The sequence below is a fragment of the Chiloscyllium punctatum genome, chromosome 49, assembly GCF_047496795.1.
Source record: "Chiloscyllium punctatum isolate Juve2018m chromosome 49, sChiPun1.3, whole genome shotgun sequence".
In the NCBI taxonomy this organism is placed as follows: domain Eukaryota; kingdom Metazoa; phylum Chordata; class Chondrichthyes; order Orectolobiformes; family Hemiscylliidae; genus Chiloscyllium; species Chiloscyllium punctatum.
This window is the reverse complement of record NC_092787.1, coordinates 21357601-21372742: the sequence shown is the minus strand read 5'-3', so window position 1 is coordinate 21372742 and position 15142 is coordinate 21357601. Positions and strand designations below refer to the sequence as shown.

Sequence of the window (15142 nt, the reverse complement as noted above, 5' to 3'; positions counted from 1 at the left end):
GGTCACTGCACCACCTAATGGTAGTGATGATTAATGCAACCAATTTACCGAGTTGAAAATTTGTGCCTCAGTAGAGGATCTAGACTTGGTACAAACTAGAGTCTTTTAAATATTTTAACAATTCCCCTAAAGCTAATTATGCAGCCTTCTGTTGAAAGAAAAGTTACTATATAAATATTTTCTTTTTAAGTGCTCATCCACTTGTGCATTTCCATGTTCCATTCAATTAGTTAAGTCCTGTCACTAAAAGGCTCGGGAGATTATATGAGGTTGCTCAGAGACAACTTATTCAGTGAAACCTTTTGGAACTCCTTCAGTTTTAAGCCTCTTGAATCTTTGCTGGTCTGAGCTCACGTCCCACAACCTCAGCCAACAGTGCTTTAGGGTTGGACAGCAGGAGGCATTTTTTTAAAAACCCATGAGATAACTTACCTACCTACTTACACACACCCCCCCCCCCCCCCCCCCCCCCCATTAGTGTGGCTGATGACAACAGGAGAAAGTGAGGACTACAGATGGTGGAGATCAGAGTCAAAAAGTGTGGCGCTGGAAAAGCGCAGCCAGTCAACATGCTGCTCTTTGGGGACTGCCTGACTTACTGTGCTTTTCCGGTACCACACTTCTCAACTCTGACAGCACAACAGCATAGGAGAGAAACTGAACCAGCAACTTTCATTCCAAGTCATCTCCAGCTGATGCTCAAAGTGGACATCTCAAGATGCTCTTGAATTACCCCAAAGACATGCTCACCAGTTCCTCTTGACTTTCCAGATCTGTTGGCGTTGTAACATGATGGGTCTTCTGATTTCCATGTATGGGAACGGGCTGACCTTCCAACTCATCATCTGCCGGCACAAGGTTTAATATTAGTCATCCTCATCAGGAACCTATCACAGCCCAGGAATTACAAAACCACCTAAACAACAAATCCCTAACAGTAGCCACTCCTTATATTTGAAAAATTGCTTTTAAAATTTAAAGGAAAAAATGTATGATCAAAATAATTTAATGTGAAATAAAATCATGGAATAATAAATCAAACGTGAAGTTTTGTTTCTTTCCTTATACTGAACAGCAGAGAACAGGTCATGTTCTGGTCTGGAAATGTGAGGTTTGAGCACAAAACAAATACACGCTATTGGCCCCATTATCCTATGGAATTGAACTGCAGGGTGCAACTTGACCGGAGTCCCCAAGCCTTGGGTGAATGTACCTCTTAGAATTACAAAAGGATCTGGGGACCAAGTTCATGAGACAGCAAATAAAAGGAGACTGAAAAATGGAAGCTCAGGTTCCCGCACCTTCTCCAAGCTGCGAACTGATCTTGCTCAGATCTGCGGACAGTCTGCTGATCATAGACTTCAAACCTTTGTTTTCATCATTCAACCGCTCCAGCTGCTCCTGTGGACAGACACATCTTGTCATCAAGAGTTAACAGCAGATACCAGTCCGAGTCTCCTATCTGCTTTCTATCTACAAATTTACAATTATAAAATGGCAGAGATGTGCGATCAATTCCATTCTTCAATGAGTCAATGTCATTCATTGAATGTGGCAATGTTTTGTTTAAAATCGGTTGCATCAATTATGAAATGGAGCTTGGAAGACAGGGAGAGGCTGAGTGGACTATTCCTTGCTGCCTTGGCATATTCTTGACTATTTCCCTTTTCTTGCTTTTAAATCTCAAGCATTTGCTCATTTTACCATGATTTATTCTTTTTCGGTTTCCTGATAAAATGCCATTAAGTACTGAGTGCAGCAGAATTGGCATTACAGGATCAATACAGCTAAATTACGAGACAAAATCATGCTCTCAATGTGATGTACATGCAGGTGAGGCTTCCTGCCAGTTCCACATTCAGATAATTACATCTGCATTAAGGTTCACCTCAGACCCCAAGACTCGCTAAGTATTTAGCCTCACCTTTGTCACCAGGTGATCCTGTGGTTCCAACTCATTTCGCACTCCATCCTGCACCTCCTCGTGCTGCAACCTGTTCACAAATTGCGCCTGTTGTATCTGTTTGTGAAACTCCTCTCGCTCAGCCACCAGCTGCTGGTAACCCGCGATGTACTGCTGTAGGTGAGTACAGACCTCATTCCTCTCTCCCTGCAGGGCCTGAGCTTCCTGCGACTTTATCTCAAGCTGCAAACACACAAGTGGCATTAGGACCATCTGAAGAAATAATAAAACTGCTGTGTTTTAACAGTTTGCGTCCCACTTTGTATGATTCCAACAGATGAAAACAATGACTTCGCCTCGATTACCCCTCCCAGCTAGAACTTATATTTGGAGTCAGTTGAACAGAAACCAATCCTTTGGTCCAACTTGACCATGCCAACCAGATATCATACATTAATCTAGTTCTATTTGCCAGCACTTGGCCCATATCCCTCCCTTCCTATTCACATAACCATTCAGGTGCCTCTTAAATGTTGTAATTGTAGCAGCCTCCACCACTTCCTCTGGCAGCTCATTCCATACACTCATCACCCTCTGCCTGAAAAAGTTGCCCCTTAGGTCTCTTTTATATCTTTGTCCTCTCACCCTAAACCTATGCCCTCTCGTTTTGGGCCCTGGGAAAAGACCTTGGCTATTCATACTGTCCATGTCCCTCATGATTTTATAGATCTCTACGAACAGCCTCCAACAATCCAGGGAAAACAGCCAGCCTATTCAGTCTTTCCCTATTAGTTCTAACCCTCCACACCTGGCAACATCCTTCTAAATCATTTCTGAACCTTTTAAAGGTTTTACAACATCTTTCCAATAGCAGGGAGACCAGAGTTGCATACAGTATTCCAAAAGAGATCTAACCAATGACCTGTACAACTGCTACATACATCTCCTCTCCTAACATCAATGCCCTGACAAAGGCAAGCGTACTAAACGTCATCTTCACTACCCTTTCTACCTGTAACACCACTTAAAGGAACTACAAACCTGTACCCCAAGGTCTCTTTGCTTGGCAACACTCGCCAGGACCCAACCATTTCTGTGTTAACAATATGGAAATGTTACTATTAAACTTGCGCCTCGGGAGATAATTACAATTTCTTATAACGGACTATTTCCCATCCCCCTCCCCGATCTACTGGACTCGAAACCTCAGTCACATCGACTAGAGAAATAATTTGTTCTGTTGCATTATGCATGCTGGAATACTATAGCAGGAAATGTACAAGTTTTTCACAAAGGGTGTGCTTCAGTTCCATCCAATCAAAGGCAAGATGTAAATGCAAACTGAGCATACAAATACACGTGAGTAAAACCTGTATTGTGATGTTAAATGTAAGCTACCTGTAAAGCAGAGCTTTGGTATGATAACATTTCAAAAGAAACAGCAACTGGTTCAGGATGCACAGAAAAAAAAAGTGCAAAATATTTTACACTTGCCCATTAAGAGGAATTTATACCTTTTCTTTCAAATCCGCCACGTCCTCATGCATTCGTCCTACTTTCTTAGCCAACTCCTTCTTTACATACTGCTCCGACTGCAATGCATTGGTGAGTTCCATGTTCTCGTTGGTCTGTGGAAAATTAATGCAGATTGCACACATTTTTAAAAAAAAACAGCAAAATGCTATTCCCCCCCCCCCACACGCCTTGGAACAATTTGTTGTAATCTCCACACCATATGGCAGAAGTATTGTGCAACTTTGTTTCACGATTTGTTAAAATGGTCAAATCATTGTGCCAAATAAAGGTTCAAAACTTAACATTTTGATTTAAGTGTCACTTAGAAGTACAAAACTTGAATATTGCTGAAAAGAAAAAAAACATACCAAATACAACAATTTACACCACTACAGAAAAAGATACTAATTGGCAATTCAACTTCAGTTGGCCAAGGCAATTTGGGAGGGAAATGGTGGGTAGTGTCATGTCACTAGACTAGCGGGTTCAAATCCACGCTACAGTACTTGGCAGAGTTTAAATTCAACTATAAAAAAGGTCTCAATTATAGTTACCATGGTAACCGTTTTCAATTAACAAACACCCATCTGGTTCAATGAAGTCTTTTAGGGAAGGAAATCCTCTGTCCTACAGGTGACTCCAGACCCACAATGCTGTGGGTCTGGAATCTTGACCGCCTGTGACATGGTCTGGCAAGCCAATTAGGAATGGGTGACAAATGCTGACCCTGACAGTGATGCACAGACCCCACAAAAGAATAAATAAATAATAAATGGAGGGGCAACAGCAATGGAAGCTAGGCAACAGTGCAGGCACAACTAGAAGCCAAAATATTTAAAATTGTTCATGGTCATGATTGCTCAGGTTGGAAGCCAGTTTGAAAATAGTGAAATCCAGTCTCAAAGGGAAGGTGAAGAGGAATAGGTATTGACGGAATGTGAGAAAGTAGGAGCAGAGGCAGAAGAACATGCTGCTGTTAATAGAGCTCTGGATTAAACAGTTTCAAAGCTTCTAATAGTCTGGGCAGAGAACACAGCTGATTCTGAGCCAGAAACACAAGTTGAGCAGCAGCCAAGTAGGTAGCCTTTAGTTTTGCTGAGGATGTTTCGAGAAAGTTTTTTTAAACTCTCTCTAATGTCAGATATCTAATTGAAGTGCACAGCAATAATACTTGAATTGATGGAGAAATCATGACAAGGCACTAAGTACCATACTATTAACGTGCAAGGAATCAGATCTCTCACATTTTAAAAACTCACACCAAGGGATTGCATGTGGATGGTAAAGTTGTGACTGGGGCAGATTCTTCAGGCAGGCCAGAGGGGACTATGCAGACAGGAAAAAGGATAGAACATTGAAATAATGCAGTGTCCAGCTTATCAGAGATAAGAACGAGAAGAGACCAGCGTGGAGTGGTCTACTGGGAAAAGATATTAAAAGGAAGATCTTGGTGTTACCAAGCCTCAGGCAGAAGTCCTTCATGGCGACTTCAGCCGCTATGGGAGCTCAACTCACTCTAGTGCAAACCAGTTGTCCAGCCAACTTAACTAATCTTATATCAGTAATAGAGAAAATATAATTTAAGGGACATGGAAGCCAAACATTTTGAAGATAAATGATCAAAGTCGATACAACTTGGTTACATTTCTTGGATGCTTTTCATAAGGTCCAGCATAAGATGCGAGCAAGAAAGACTGGGGTAATATAACGTAATGGATTGAGCACTGGTTAACAAAGAGAGAGAGGGACTAAATGGGTTCCACTCAATTGGCAAGCTGTGCGCAGTGGGGCACGGCAAGGATCAATGCTTGAGCTCTAATTGTTCACAATTTGTCAATGATTTAAATTCATGAGTTAATGGTAATATTTCCAGGTGATTCAAACCTAGGTATAAATGAGTTTTGAGATGACACAAAAGATGCTTCAAAAGGGAATTGGCAGGTTGAGTGGGTAAGAACATGGCAGATGGAATCTAACGTGGACAAGTGTCAGGTCACTTTTTTTTTTATAAAAGGAGACATGGAGGTGAAGATGAATCCTTAACTGTTGAAAAAGTGGGAAGTCCACAGGGACCCAGATGCCCTTGTTCATGAGTCACTGACAGTTATCACAGACTTATCAAACGATTAAGATAAATGGTATGTTGGCCTTAATCACAACAGGATTTCAGTGTAGGAGTAAAGAGGCCTTGCTTTAATGGTATAGAATCATAATGAGACTACATGTGGAATACTGTGTGCAATTATGGTTCCTCAAGGAAGGATATACTTACCATAGAGGAAATGTAGCACAGGTTCACCAAATTAATTCAGGTTTGTCGGACTGTCCTATCAAGGAGTTGGACCTGCATTCTCGAGAGCTTAAAATAATGTGGGTGACCCCACTGACACTTAGAAAACTCTTCAAAGGAGGTAGATAGGTGCATGCAGAGAGGTTTGTCCTTTGCTGAAGGTGGGGCGGTGGGGGGGGGGTAGTGGAAGGGGAAGAGAAGAGATGGGGGGAGAATCTAGTCAAGTGACAGAGCAGAATAAGAGGCAAGGCATTTTGGATTGAGGGGAAAACGTATGTCTTTGCTTAGACAGTAATGAATCTGTGCAATTCTCGACAGTAGGAAGCTGTGGAAGCTTACTCATGAAGTATGTTCAAGATGAAGTCAGATAGATTTCTAGATATGAGTGAGATATGGGGATACTGCATGAAGATGGCATCAAGACAGATGAATGAGAAGAGTAGGCTTTAGGGGCTGGATGGCCTTCTGCTCATTTAATCAACTCTCTGCCTGTTTCCTACCTATCCTAGTTTCTCATTGAAATCAATACATCTTAAGGGCAATCTTAATAAACTCACAACTAGCACAGATATGAAATTAACCATTCTCTAAATATTCAGATTAACTATGTCACCCTTTTTGAAGCTAGGCATTACATACCCACTGAATTCACAAGTTGAAAACACTATGCTGATTAAAACCAAAGTCTAATTACAATCAATCAAAACGCAAGATGGAACTTCGGCATTTTGAAAACAAGGGCATTTTAAGAGGATTCAGTTCATCAACAACAGCTAGAATAGATGTAACAGCACATTTATGGCAAAAACAAATAATGTGTTTTGGGAAGAGGTGATAGTAACATACGCACAAGTTTCACAAATGCATTTTGAAGCTCTGCCAGCTGTTCCTTGAGCTCACGGTTCTGAGTCAGAGCCCTGCTTATTGTAGCCTTGTCACTCTGCATGTTTTCCAGTAGTTGCTTTCGATCTACAGAATGGTCATTGTAACGTTCCACTGTCCTCTCCAGTTCCTGCAGTCTCTCTTCCAACTCCAGGTTCAAATGACTCAGCTGCTCATTGTCATGAACCTGAAGAGTGATCATAAATGATTAAACATGAACCTTCTTGAAAAAGTCCGATATGGCTGGACAGATATCACATTTGTCCAATGGTACTGTAAAAGGCCCATGCCATTCGGTCAACACCATTTGGAGATGTAACCATTGCAAAGCAAAATATTGAGGATATTGTAAACCTGAAAAAATAAATACAAAATGCTAGAAATACTCAGCAGGTCTGGCAGCATTTGTGAAAAGAAAAACAAAATGAACATATCGGAGGCACGGCATGACTTTTCATCACTACCTGAAACATTAATTGCCTCTAGAGCTGCTCCAAGACCTGTTGCATATCTCCAACATTGCATGTTTCACGCAGATTTCTCTCATCCAGACATTTTGAGAGAGAATATCAAAGCTGGGGTTCAAACCCATACTTTGCCATTTGGTAGCACCATGTAGCCTTGCATTAATCACACAGGAATTTATTTTTAATTTTTCATTCTCTCCCCTCTGGTTATTGACTACTCACGGGAGTATGGCTCCACAGGGGCTGGCTGCTCTCTTGGATGTTGTTCTTATGCAAGCTTGGAGATCCATTGTCAATGTGCTGTGTAACTATGGAGCACATCACAGGGCTGAGCTTAATCCTAACATGCTCAACATCCAAGCCCGTGCCCTTAACAGCAAGATACAGAATGGGAATCCTGGCTAAGATGTTACCATTCTTAAATTGAGACAATGGGGCTGATTGGTGCTGAGCTGGGATGCCCCAATTTGGGCAAACCTAACTTTGGCTTTGCAAGTTTCTAGGGGTCCATGCCCGCCCCCCCCCCCCCCCCCCATCTGCATGCATTAAGCCTTTCAGGGAAGTGAAAAGATTTTGAGCCTGCTCCAGGACTCACTTTGTCCACTACCATTTTTTGTTTCAGAGAACATTTTTGCCTCGTGTCCCAAGAAGACAGGAATATGAACAGTCGCTGCTGTAAATACTCAATACAGTTTGGTGCAGTTAAAACTCCTCAGACTTTGGCCTGCTGAGAAAGCCATTTCTCGTGCACCTGAAATGAAAATGAAGCCCTGCTTACCTGTGCCTGGTACTGAGAATACAATTCCTCCTTCTCCTGTTGCAGGGATTGAATGCTCTCCTTTAGTAACCGCTCTTGCTCAGTGGGGCCTTCGGGCTCGGGAGTGGTACGGATTTCACTGACCTCATTCTGTTGTGCTGTACAACACAGGGTATTACAAACTCAGTCTTCAGAATATATAATCACCACCCATTCACTATGAGAAAGGTCAAATCAATTTAATTAAATGTAAAGTTCCCCTTGAGTTACAAAATATTATATTTCTTTAAAAGCAGACATTCTTACAACTATATATCTCAGAAATCCATTCCTCCAGTAAATCAACATCAGCTTTTAGGAATATCCAACGAAATCCACTTACACAGATTTTATAAAATATTAAGAGACTTCCCTTGTAAAACCATTTTGGATTTTATTTCCAAAGGAAGAGCAGAGTGCGTCCCAACAGTCCTGTGCAATTCAAATGCATTTCTAAGCTCTCCCTTGTTTATTGAATGCCTTAAGTTCATGGCCTCTATATGACTAAGAAAAAAAAAGAGCAGAATTAAGCTACTTAGTCAACGAGTCTGCTCCGCCATTCAATCATGGCTGATAAGTTTCTCAATCCCATTCTCCTCCATTTTCTCAGTAACCCTTGATCTCCTTATTAATCATGAACATCTCTCTCCATCTTAAATACACACACAGACTTGGCCTCTTCAGCCTCCTCCAACAATATGTTCCACAGGTTCCCCACCCTTTGGCTGAAGAGGCTCCTCCACATCTCAGATCTAAAGGGTTGTCCCTTCACTGAGGCTGTGCCCTCATGTCCTACTCTCTTCTCCTGAAAAATATCATCTCCACATTCACCATCCAGGGTTTTCAGTATTGTGTAAATTTCAAAGAGATCACATCTCATCCTTCTTAACTCCATACAGTACTGACCCAGAGTCTTTAACCACTCCTCATACGACAAATTCTTCATCTCTGGTAAATTCTTGTAAAGCTCCTCTGAACCCCCTCCAACCCCAGCACATCCTCCTTTCTTAGATACGGGGCCCAAAACTGCACACAATAATTCAATCACAGTCGGGCCAGAGCCTGGGAGAACCTCAGCCAGTACATCTGCGTTTGTATTCTAGCCCTCTTGAAATGAATGCTAATATTGCATTTGCCTTCCTAAATGCCATATTAATCTACACATTAACCTTGAGTGTCCTGAACTATAATTCCTAAGTCCCTTTGCGCTTCAGATTTCCAAAACAATTCCCCATTTAGAAAATGGTCTATGCCTCGACTCCTCTACCAAAGTTCCTACAAAATCTCTCACTTCCCCATATTGTATTCAATCTTCCACTAGTCACTGGCCGCCATTCTGAAAACCCCTTTATCTCTGCCAATACCCCTTGCTCCAAACACCCCAGCTCTTATCTTACGCAGCAAACTCCTTGTCAAAAGCCTTCTGGAAATCCAAGTAGATCATATCCACTGACTCTTTGTCTAACTTGTTCCTTTCCTCCTCAAAGAATTCTAACAGATTTGTCAGGCATGACTCCTCCTTGACAAAGCTGTGCTGACTCAGCCCTATTTTACCAAGCGCTCTGCAATCTCATCCTTAATAACGGACTCTAAAATCTTACCAATGACCAAAGTCAGGTTATTTAGCCCATAGTTTCCTGCCTTCTGCCTCCCTCCCTTCTGGTGTTACATGCCCTCCCCGATTCCAGTGATTCCTGAAAGATCACCAATGTCTCGACAATCTCCTTCACTAGCTCCTTCAGAACTCAGGGGTGTAGTCCATCTGGTCCGGGTGATTTATACACCTTCAGACATGCCAGTTTCCCGAGTAGCTTTTTCTTAATGATGGCCAATACGCTCACCTCTGCTCCTGACTCTAACCTCTGGTACGCTGCTAGCATTGCCCACCATGAAGACTGATGTAAAGTACCTATTCAGTTCCTCCACCATTTCGTTGTTCTCTGTTGCTACTTCAGCCTCATTTTTTGGCAGTCCAACGTCCACTCTTGCCTCTTTTACCTTATAGATATATTGAAGAAAACTCTTGCAACCTTACATATAGTTTACCCTCATATTTCATCCTTGCTCCCCCCACCCCCAACCTTTGCTTTTTCCCTGCTGGCTTCTGAAGGCTTCCCAATCTTCTGGATTCTCATTAATCTTCATCACATTGTATGCTTCTTTGTCTAAGCTGAACCTGACTTCCCTTGTCAGCCATGGTTGCCTCATCCTCCCTTTAATAAGTTTCTTCTTCCTTGGGATGAATTTCTGCAATGCCTCCCAAATTACTCAAAATCCTGCCATTGCTGTTTCACTGTCATTTATGCTAAGCTCCCCAACAGTCAAAGCTCTATGATCTGTGTGTCTTTGTATTTTATTTTATGATTGCCTGTACTGCTCACAAAACCTTTCACTACTTATGCACATGTGACAACAATAAATCAAATCAAAACTTTGGTCAGTTCCTCCCTCATGTCCTTGTAGTACCATTACAGCCGATTCCAGCTTCTCCCTCTCAAGCTGCAGGGTGAAGTCTATCGTATTGTGGTCATTGCTCCCTAGGGGTTCCTATACATTAAGCTCCCCAATCAAGTCTGCATCATTTCACATTACCTAATCCAGAAATGCCTATTCTGTAGTGGGCTCCAAGTCCACCAGCATATTGAAGTCACCCAATGATTTTTGCAATAGTGCCTTTCTTCCATACCATTTCTATTCCCAACTTATTTTCTTCCCACATCCTCATGGCTACTAGAACGTCTGTACATAACTCTCATCAGGCTCTTTTCTCCTTTGTAATTCCTCAAACCTACCCACATAGAATCAGAAGGCAGAGAATTTATCACTTATTTTTGAAGTAATTTCATTTCTTAAGGCAACTCCATCCCCTCTGCCCATCCGTATGTCCTTTCATTAGGACACATATCCTTGGATATTTAGCTGCCAGCCCTGATCCCCTTGCTACCACATTTGTGACACACCGTGTACCTGCCGATTTCAATCTGGACTACAAGATCATTTACCTAGTTTTGTGTAGCTGCCAAACTTTAGGAATGCATTCCGTAGAATCTGCAAACCCAAGAGCTTGACTATTGAGAAAAATCTAATCACATATATACGCGAGGAGATTTGTAAAGTGTCAATACTGATCAATAGCACAAGTTCTTAAGATTTCTAAGTGCAAATCTTAACTGTCAGATCTTGACATGTAGTCTCCAACAATTTATATCACTTGACATGAACTTAACTTTGAAAACTAACAACAGACCTTCAAGTCCACAGTTGTTTTCTTATTATGGTTTGTGGGATCTTACTGTGAAATAGTAATTTTTGGGTTACTTACATTACTACAAACGTTTGGTGTAAAACACTTTAGGATTTTTGCGTGTTATGCAAGGTACTACACAAAACCATATCTTGCTTCATTACACAATTGGAACAAAGTCACTTGTTGTTATCTCGATTCCACCGTACTTTGCAACCACATGTACTTCTACAGCCGACTATTACAGGTTTCTGAGTCCCTGTTCAGAATTCTCTCACTACCAATGCTCCCTGTTAAACATTCAAGTTATAACCTCTTAATGTTGTTGCGCCAGTAATTAGACGGGAATACTGGGAAAAGGCCATAATTGAGGCCGCGATAATGGGAAGTGGAATTTACAGAGGAAACTCGATTATCTGAACAAGATGGGATGGCACTATTTCATTCAGATAATTGATTCAATGCCTTTCCTCTGGGACTTGGGATTTTTCAATTAAGTCTGCTCCCCATTCAGGAGACAAGGCAGCAGGACAGCACGTATGAGCCCCTGCCCCGTCCCACCCGCATCCCCACCCCCCCCCCAACCCCGTCCAGCCCCACCCCCAAATTTTTGGATAATTGGTATTCAGATAATAGAGGTTCCTCTGTAGTACCAAGTTATTTCAGGCATCTCACAGCAAACACTCCAAGACAGTTACAGACTGAAGTTCACACTCCAGGGACTCAGACCCAACTACAAAAGAGCACCAATCATTCTAGGAAGGTCATTTGAATTTCAGTTTCGGATGAGAAATTAAACAAAACCGCTTTAAATGAGTCCAACAGATCCTATCACACTATTTCTGAGAAGGAGCAACGCAGTTCTCCCAAGTGTCCACACCAAAATTTCATCTTCAGCCATAATTCCAGACCAGATTATCTGGTCATTGGCACAGTGCAGTTTGAGAGAGCTTGCTTCTGATTTACGAAACTGACTTTACTTCCAACAAAATATAGCCCTGGCAGCAAGCATTTCAGCAGATCCTGCATTTGAGGTTCTCAACGTAAATTTTCTTTTCTCTTCATTATCACAATTAACAAAATTGGAAGAATTTCAAGATTGATGTACCAGATTATGACTGCACGGAACAGGTAGAGGGGCTTGGATCTGCAACTCGATCTCACAGGAGAGAAAATAAATTGCCATTACGCCACCTTCTGTTGCAATCTACTGCTCGATTAGAATACACAAGCCGACTTTCGGAAATTACCAAATCAAACCATGAGAGGGAGCAAAATATCAAGACAATTTTGTAATCATTGATAATACAGAGGCTAAAGTTACGCAAATACTTCACAGTTAATAAAGATGCTTTTAACCAATCAGTGGCAACTGCTTCATCATACAAATCTTTCCAACAACATATTCCTTTAACAGCATCTTTGAAAACTGAGCTCTACAAAAATAAATGGGAACATCACCTCCAGTGCGACTCTTCAAGCCACACATCACACTGGTGAGGAAATATACTGCCATTGCTTCACAGTCACTGGGTCAAAATCCTAGAATTTCTTTTCCAGATAGTACGATGGGTGCCCATAAACTCTCAAAATTTTGTGGTTCAAGAAGGCAACTCAGTACTACATTCTCAAATTAAAAAGTGAGATTTTTCAGAGAACAAGAGCTTCTTCTGTGTTATCTTCTTCAGCTATTCTTTTGTTCCTCCAATTTGAAGTTTTATTTTTAAAAAACACATGGACGGGATGAGGGCATCTCTGGTTAGGCCAGCATTTATTGCACATCCCTAATTGCCCAGAGGACAGTTAACAGTCAATCACATTGTTGTGGGTCTGGAGTCATAAGGTCATAGATACAGGAGCAGAATTAGGCCATTCGGCCAATCGAGTCTGCTCTAACGTTCGATCATGGCTGATATGCTCCTCACCCCCATTTTTCTGCCTTCTCACCATATTCCTTCAACCCATTACCAATTTAAAAATCTAACTCCTCCTCACAAATTTACTCACCGTCCCAGCATCCACCACACTTCAAGATAGTGAATTCCACAGATTCACAACCCTCTGGGAGACGAGTTTCTCCTCAACAGTTTTAAATTTGCTAACCCTTATCAGAAGGCAGTGACTTCTCTGCCCGGAACACACACAAGAGGAAACATCCTCCCCATATCTATTTTATCCACATTGTTTATCATCTTGAATACCGCAATTTGATCTTCCCTCATTCTAAAGAGTATAGGCTTAAACTGTTCAATCTCCTCATATGACAAACCTCTCCTCTCTAGTGAATCTCCTCAATCTAGTGAATCTCCTCTGAACTGCTTCCAATGCCACTACATCGTTCCTCAAATAAGGGGATAAAAACCACACACAGTACTCCAGGTGCAGTCTCACCAATACCTTGGATCATTGCAACAATACTTCCTTACCTTTATATTCTATTTCTTTAGCAATAAAAGCCAACATTCCATTTGCTTTCTTTATTATCAGCTGTAATTATGTGCTAGTCTTCTGGGACTCATGAATAAATAGAGATCCCTCTGCACCAGAGCACCCCGAAGTCTCTCCCCATTAAAGGTAATAGATGACTTTCCCATTTTTCCAGCTCAAATGCACAACCTCACACTTATCCCTAAGGTTATTTCCTCATTGCAATTTAGTGCCCCACCTATTTTTGTGCTTTCCGCAAATCTGGCCAGAGAGCCTTCTATTCCTGTATCCAAGTCAAATGTAGATTGAAAATAGCTGGGTCCAAGGAACAAGCCCTGCGGCTCCCCACGAGTTACATCTTGCCATCCAGCCAAAACCCATTTATCCTGACCTTGTTTTCTGTCCATCAACTAGTCGTCTGTCCAGGCTAATAAATTAGTCCTAACCCCATATGATCCAACCTTGTGAAATAGCCTTTTGTGCGGCACATTATCAAACACCTTCTGGAAGTCCAGATAAATGACATCTGCAGCATTCCCATTATCCACTTTGCTTGTTACTTCCTCAAAGAATTCTAGCAAATTAGTCAAGCATGATCTGCCCTTCACAAAACCATGCGGATTCTGATGGATAGCGTTTTGACTTTCCAACTGTCCTTGGTAATTGATTCTAACACTTTCCCAACAACAGATGTTAATAAAACTGATCTGTAATTTCACACATTTTGCCTCCCTCCATTTTTTGAATAAGGGCGTTATATTAACCATTTTCCAATCCACTGGAACCTTTCCCAGGTCTACAGAATTTTGGAATATTGTAACCAACTGATCTCCTATTTATGCTGCCACTTCCTTTAATACTCTAAGATGTAGGCAATGAGGTCCAAGGAACTTGTCTACCCTCAATCCTGATAGTTTGCTTAGTACCTTTTCGCTGTCATTGACTGTTCTAAGTTCTACCTTATCTAACAGGAATGGTACCGTGAAAACTGACGCAAAGTATTGATTTGGCCATCTCAGCATTCCCCACGATTAACTCTCCGGTTTTATCTTCCAAAGGGACCAACATTCACATGAGTGACTCTCTTCCCTTTTATATACCTGTAGAAGCTTTTGTTATCTTTTTTGATATTTTGTGCTCGTTTTCTTTTGTAATTTACCTTAGCTCTTTTTATTAATTTTTTAGTACCCCTTTGTTTTATGCTTGAAGGTTTCCCAATCTTCCATTCTGCCACTGGCCTTTGCAATATGGTATACCTTAGTTTTTGGCTATACGTGGTCCATGACTTCCTTGTTTAGCCAAGCATGTTTTTTACCCATCCACTCCACCCCCTTAGCATCTCTCTTTCTCACTGGGATATATTTTACATAGAACATAGAATAGTACAGCCCTTTGGCCCTCAATGTTGTGCCGACCTTTTTATCCTACTCTAAGATCAGACTAACCTACATACCCTACATGTGCCTATCCAAGAGTCGCTTAAAATGTTCCTGATGTATCTGACTCTACCACTGCTGGCAGTGCATTGCACACACCCATTACTATGTAACATCACCGCTGAACCTTCCTCCAATCACCTGAAAATTATGCCTCCTTATGATTACCATTTCTGCCCTGA

At 41.6% G+C, this 15142-nt stretch overlaps 1 protein-coding gene across 2 annotated transcripts in view; it reads right to left on the bottom strand.

The window, feature by feature from the left end:
- Nucleotides 1–15142, bottom strand: part of golga2 (golgin A2) — an 82390-nt gene that overhangs the window by 13839 nt on the left and 53409 nt on the right. For both annotated transcript variants that reach the window (XM_072565794.1, XM_072565795.1), the window contains 6 exons: nt 7836–7972; nt 6559–6777; nt 3418–3531; nt 1925–2146; nt 1302–1401; nt 751–845 (listed from right to left, as the gene is read on the bottom strand). In XM_072565794.1, the coding sequence (XP_072421895.1) occupies nt 751–845; nt 1302–1401; nt 1925–2146; nt 3418–3531; nt 6559–6777; nt 7836–7972 (887 nt within the window). The remainder of the gene's footprint in view (nt 1–750; nt 846–1301; nt 1402–1924; nt 2147–3417; nt 3532–6558; nt 6778–7835; nt 7973–15142) is intronic.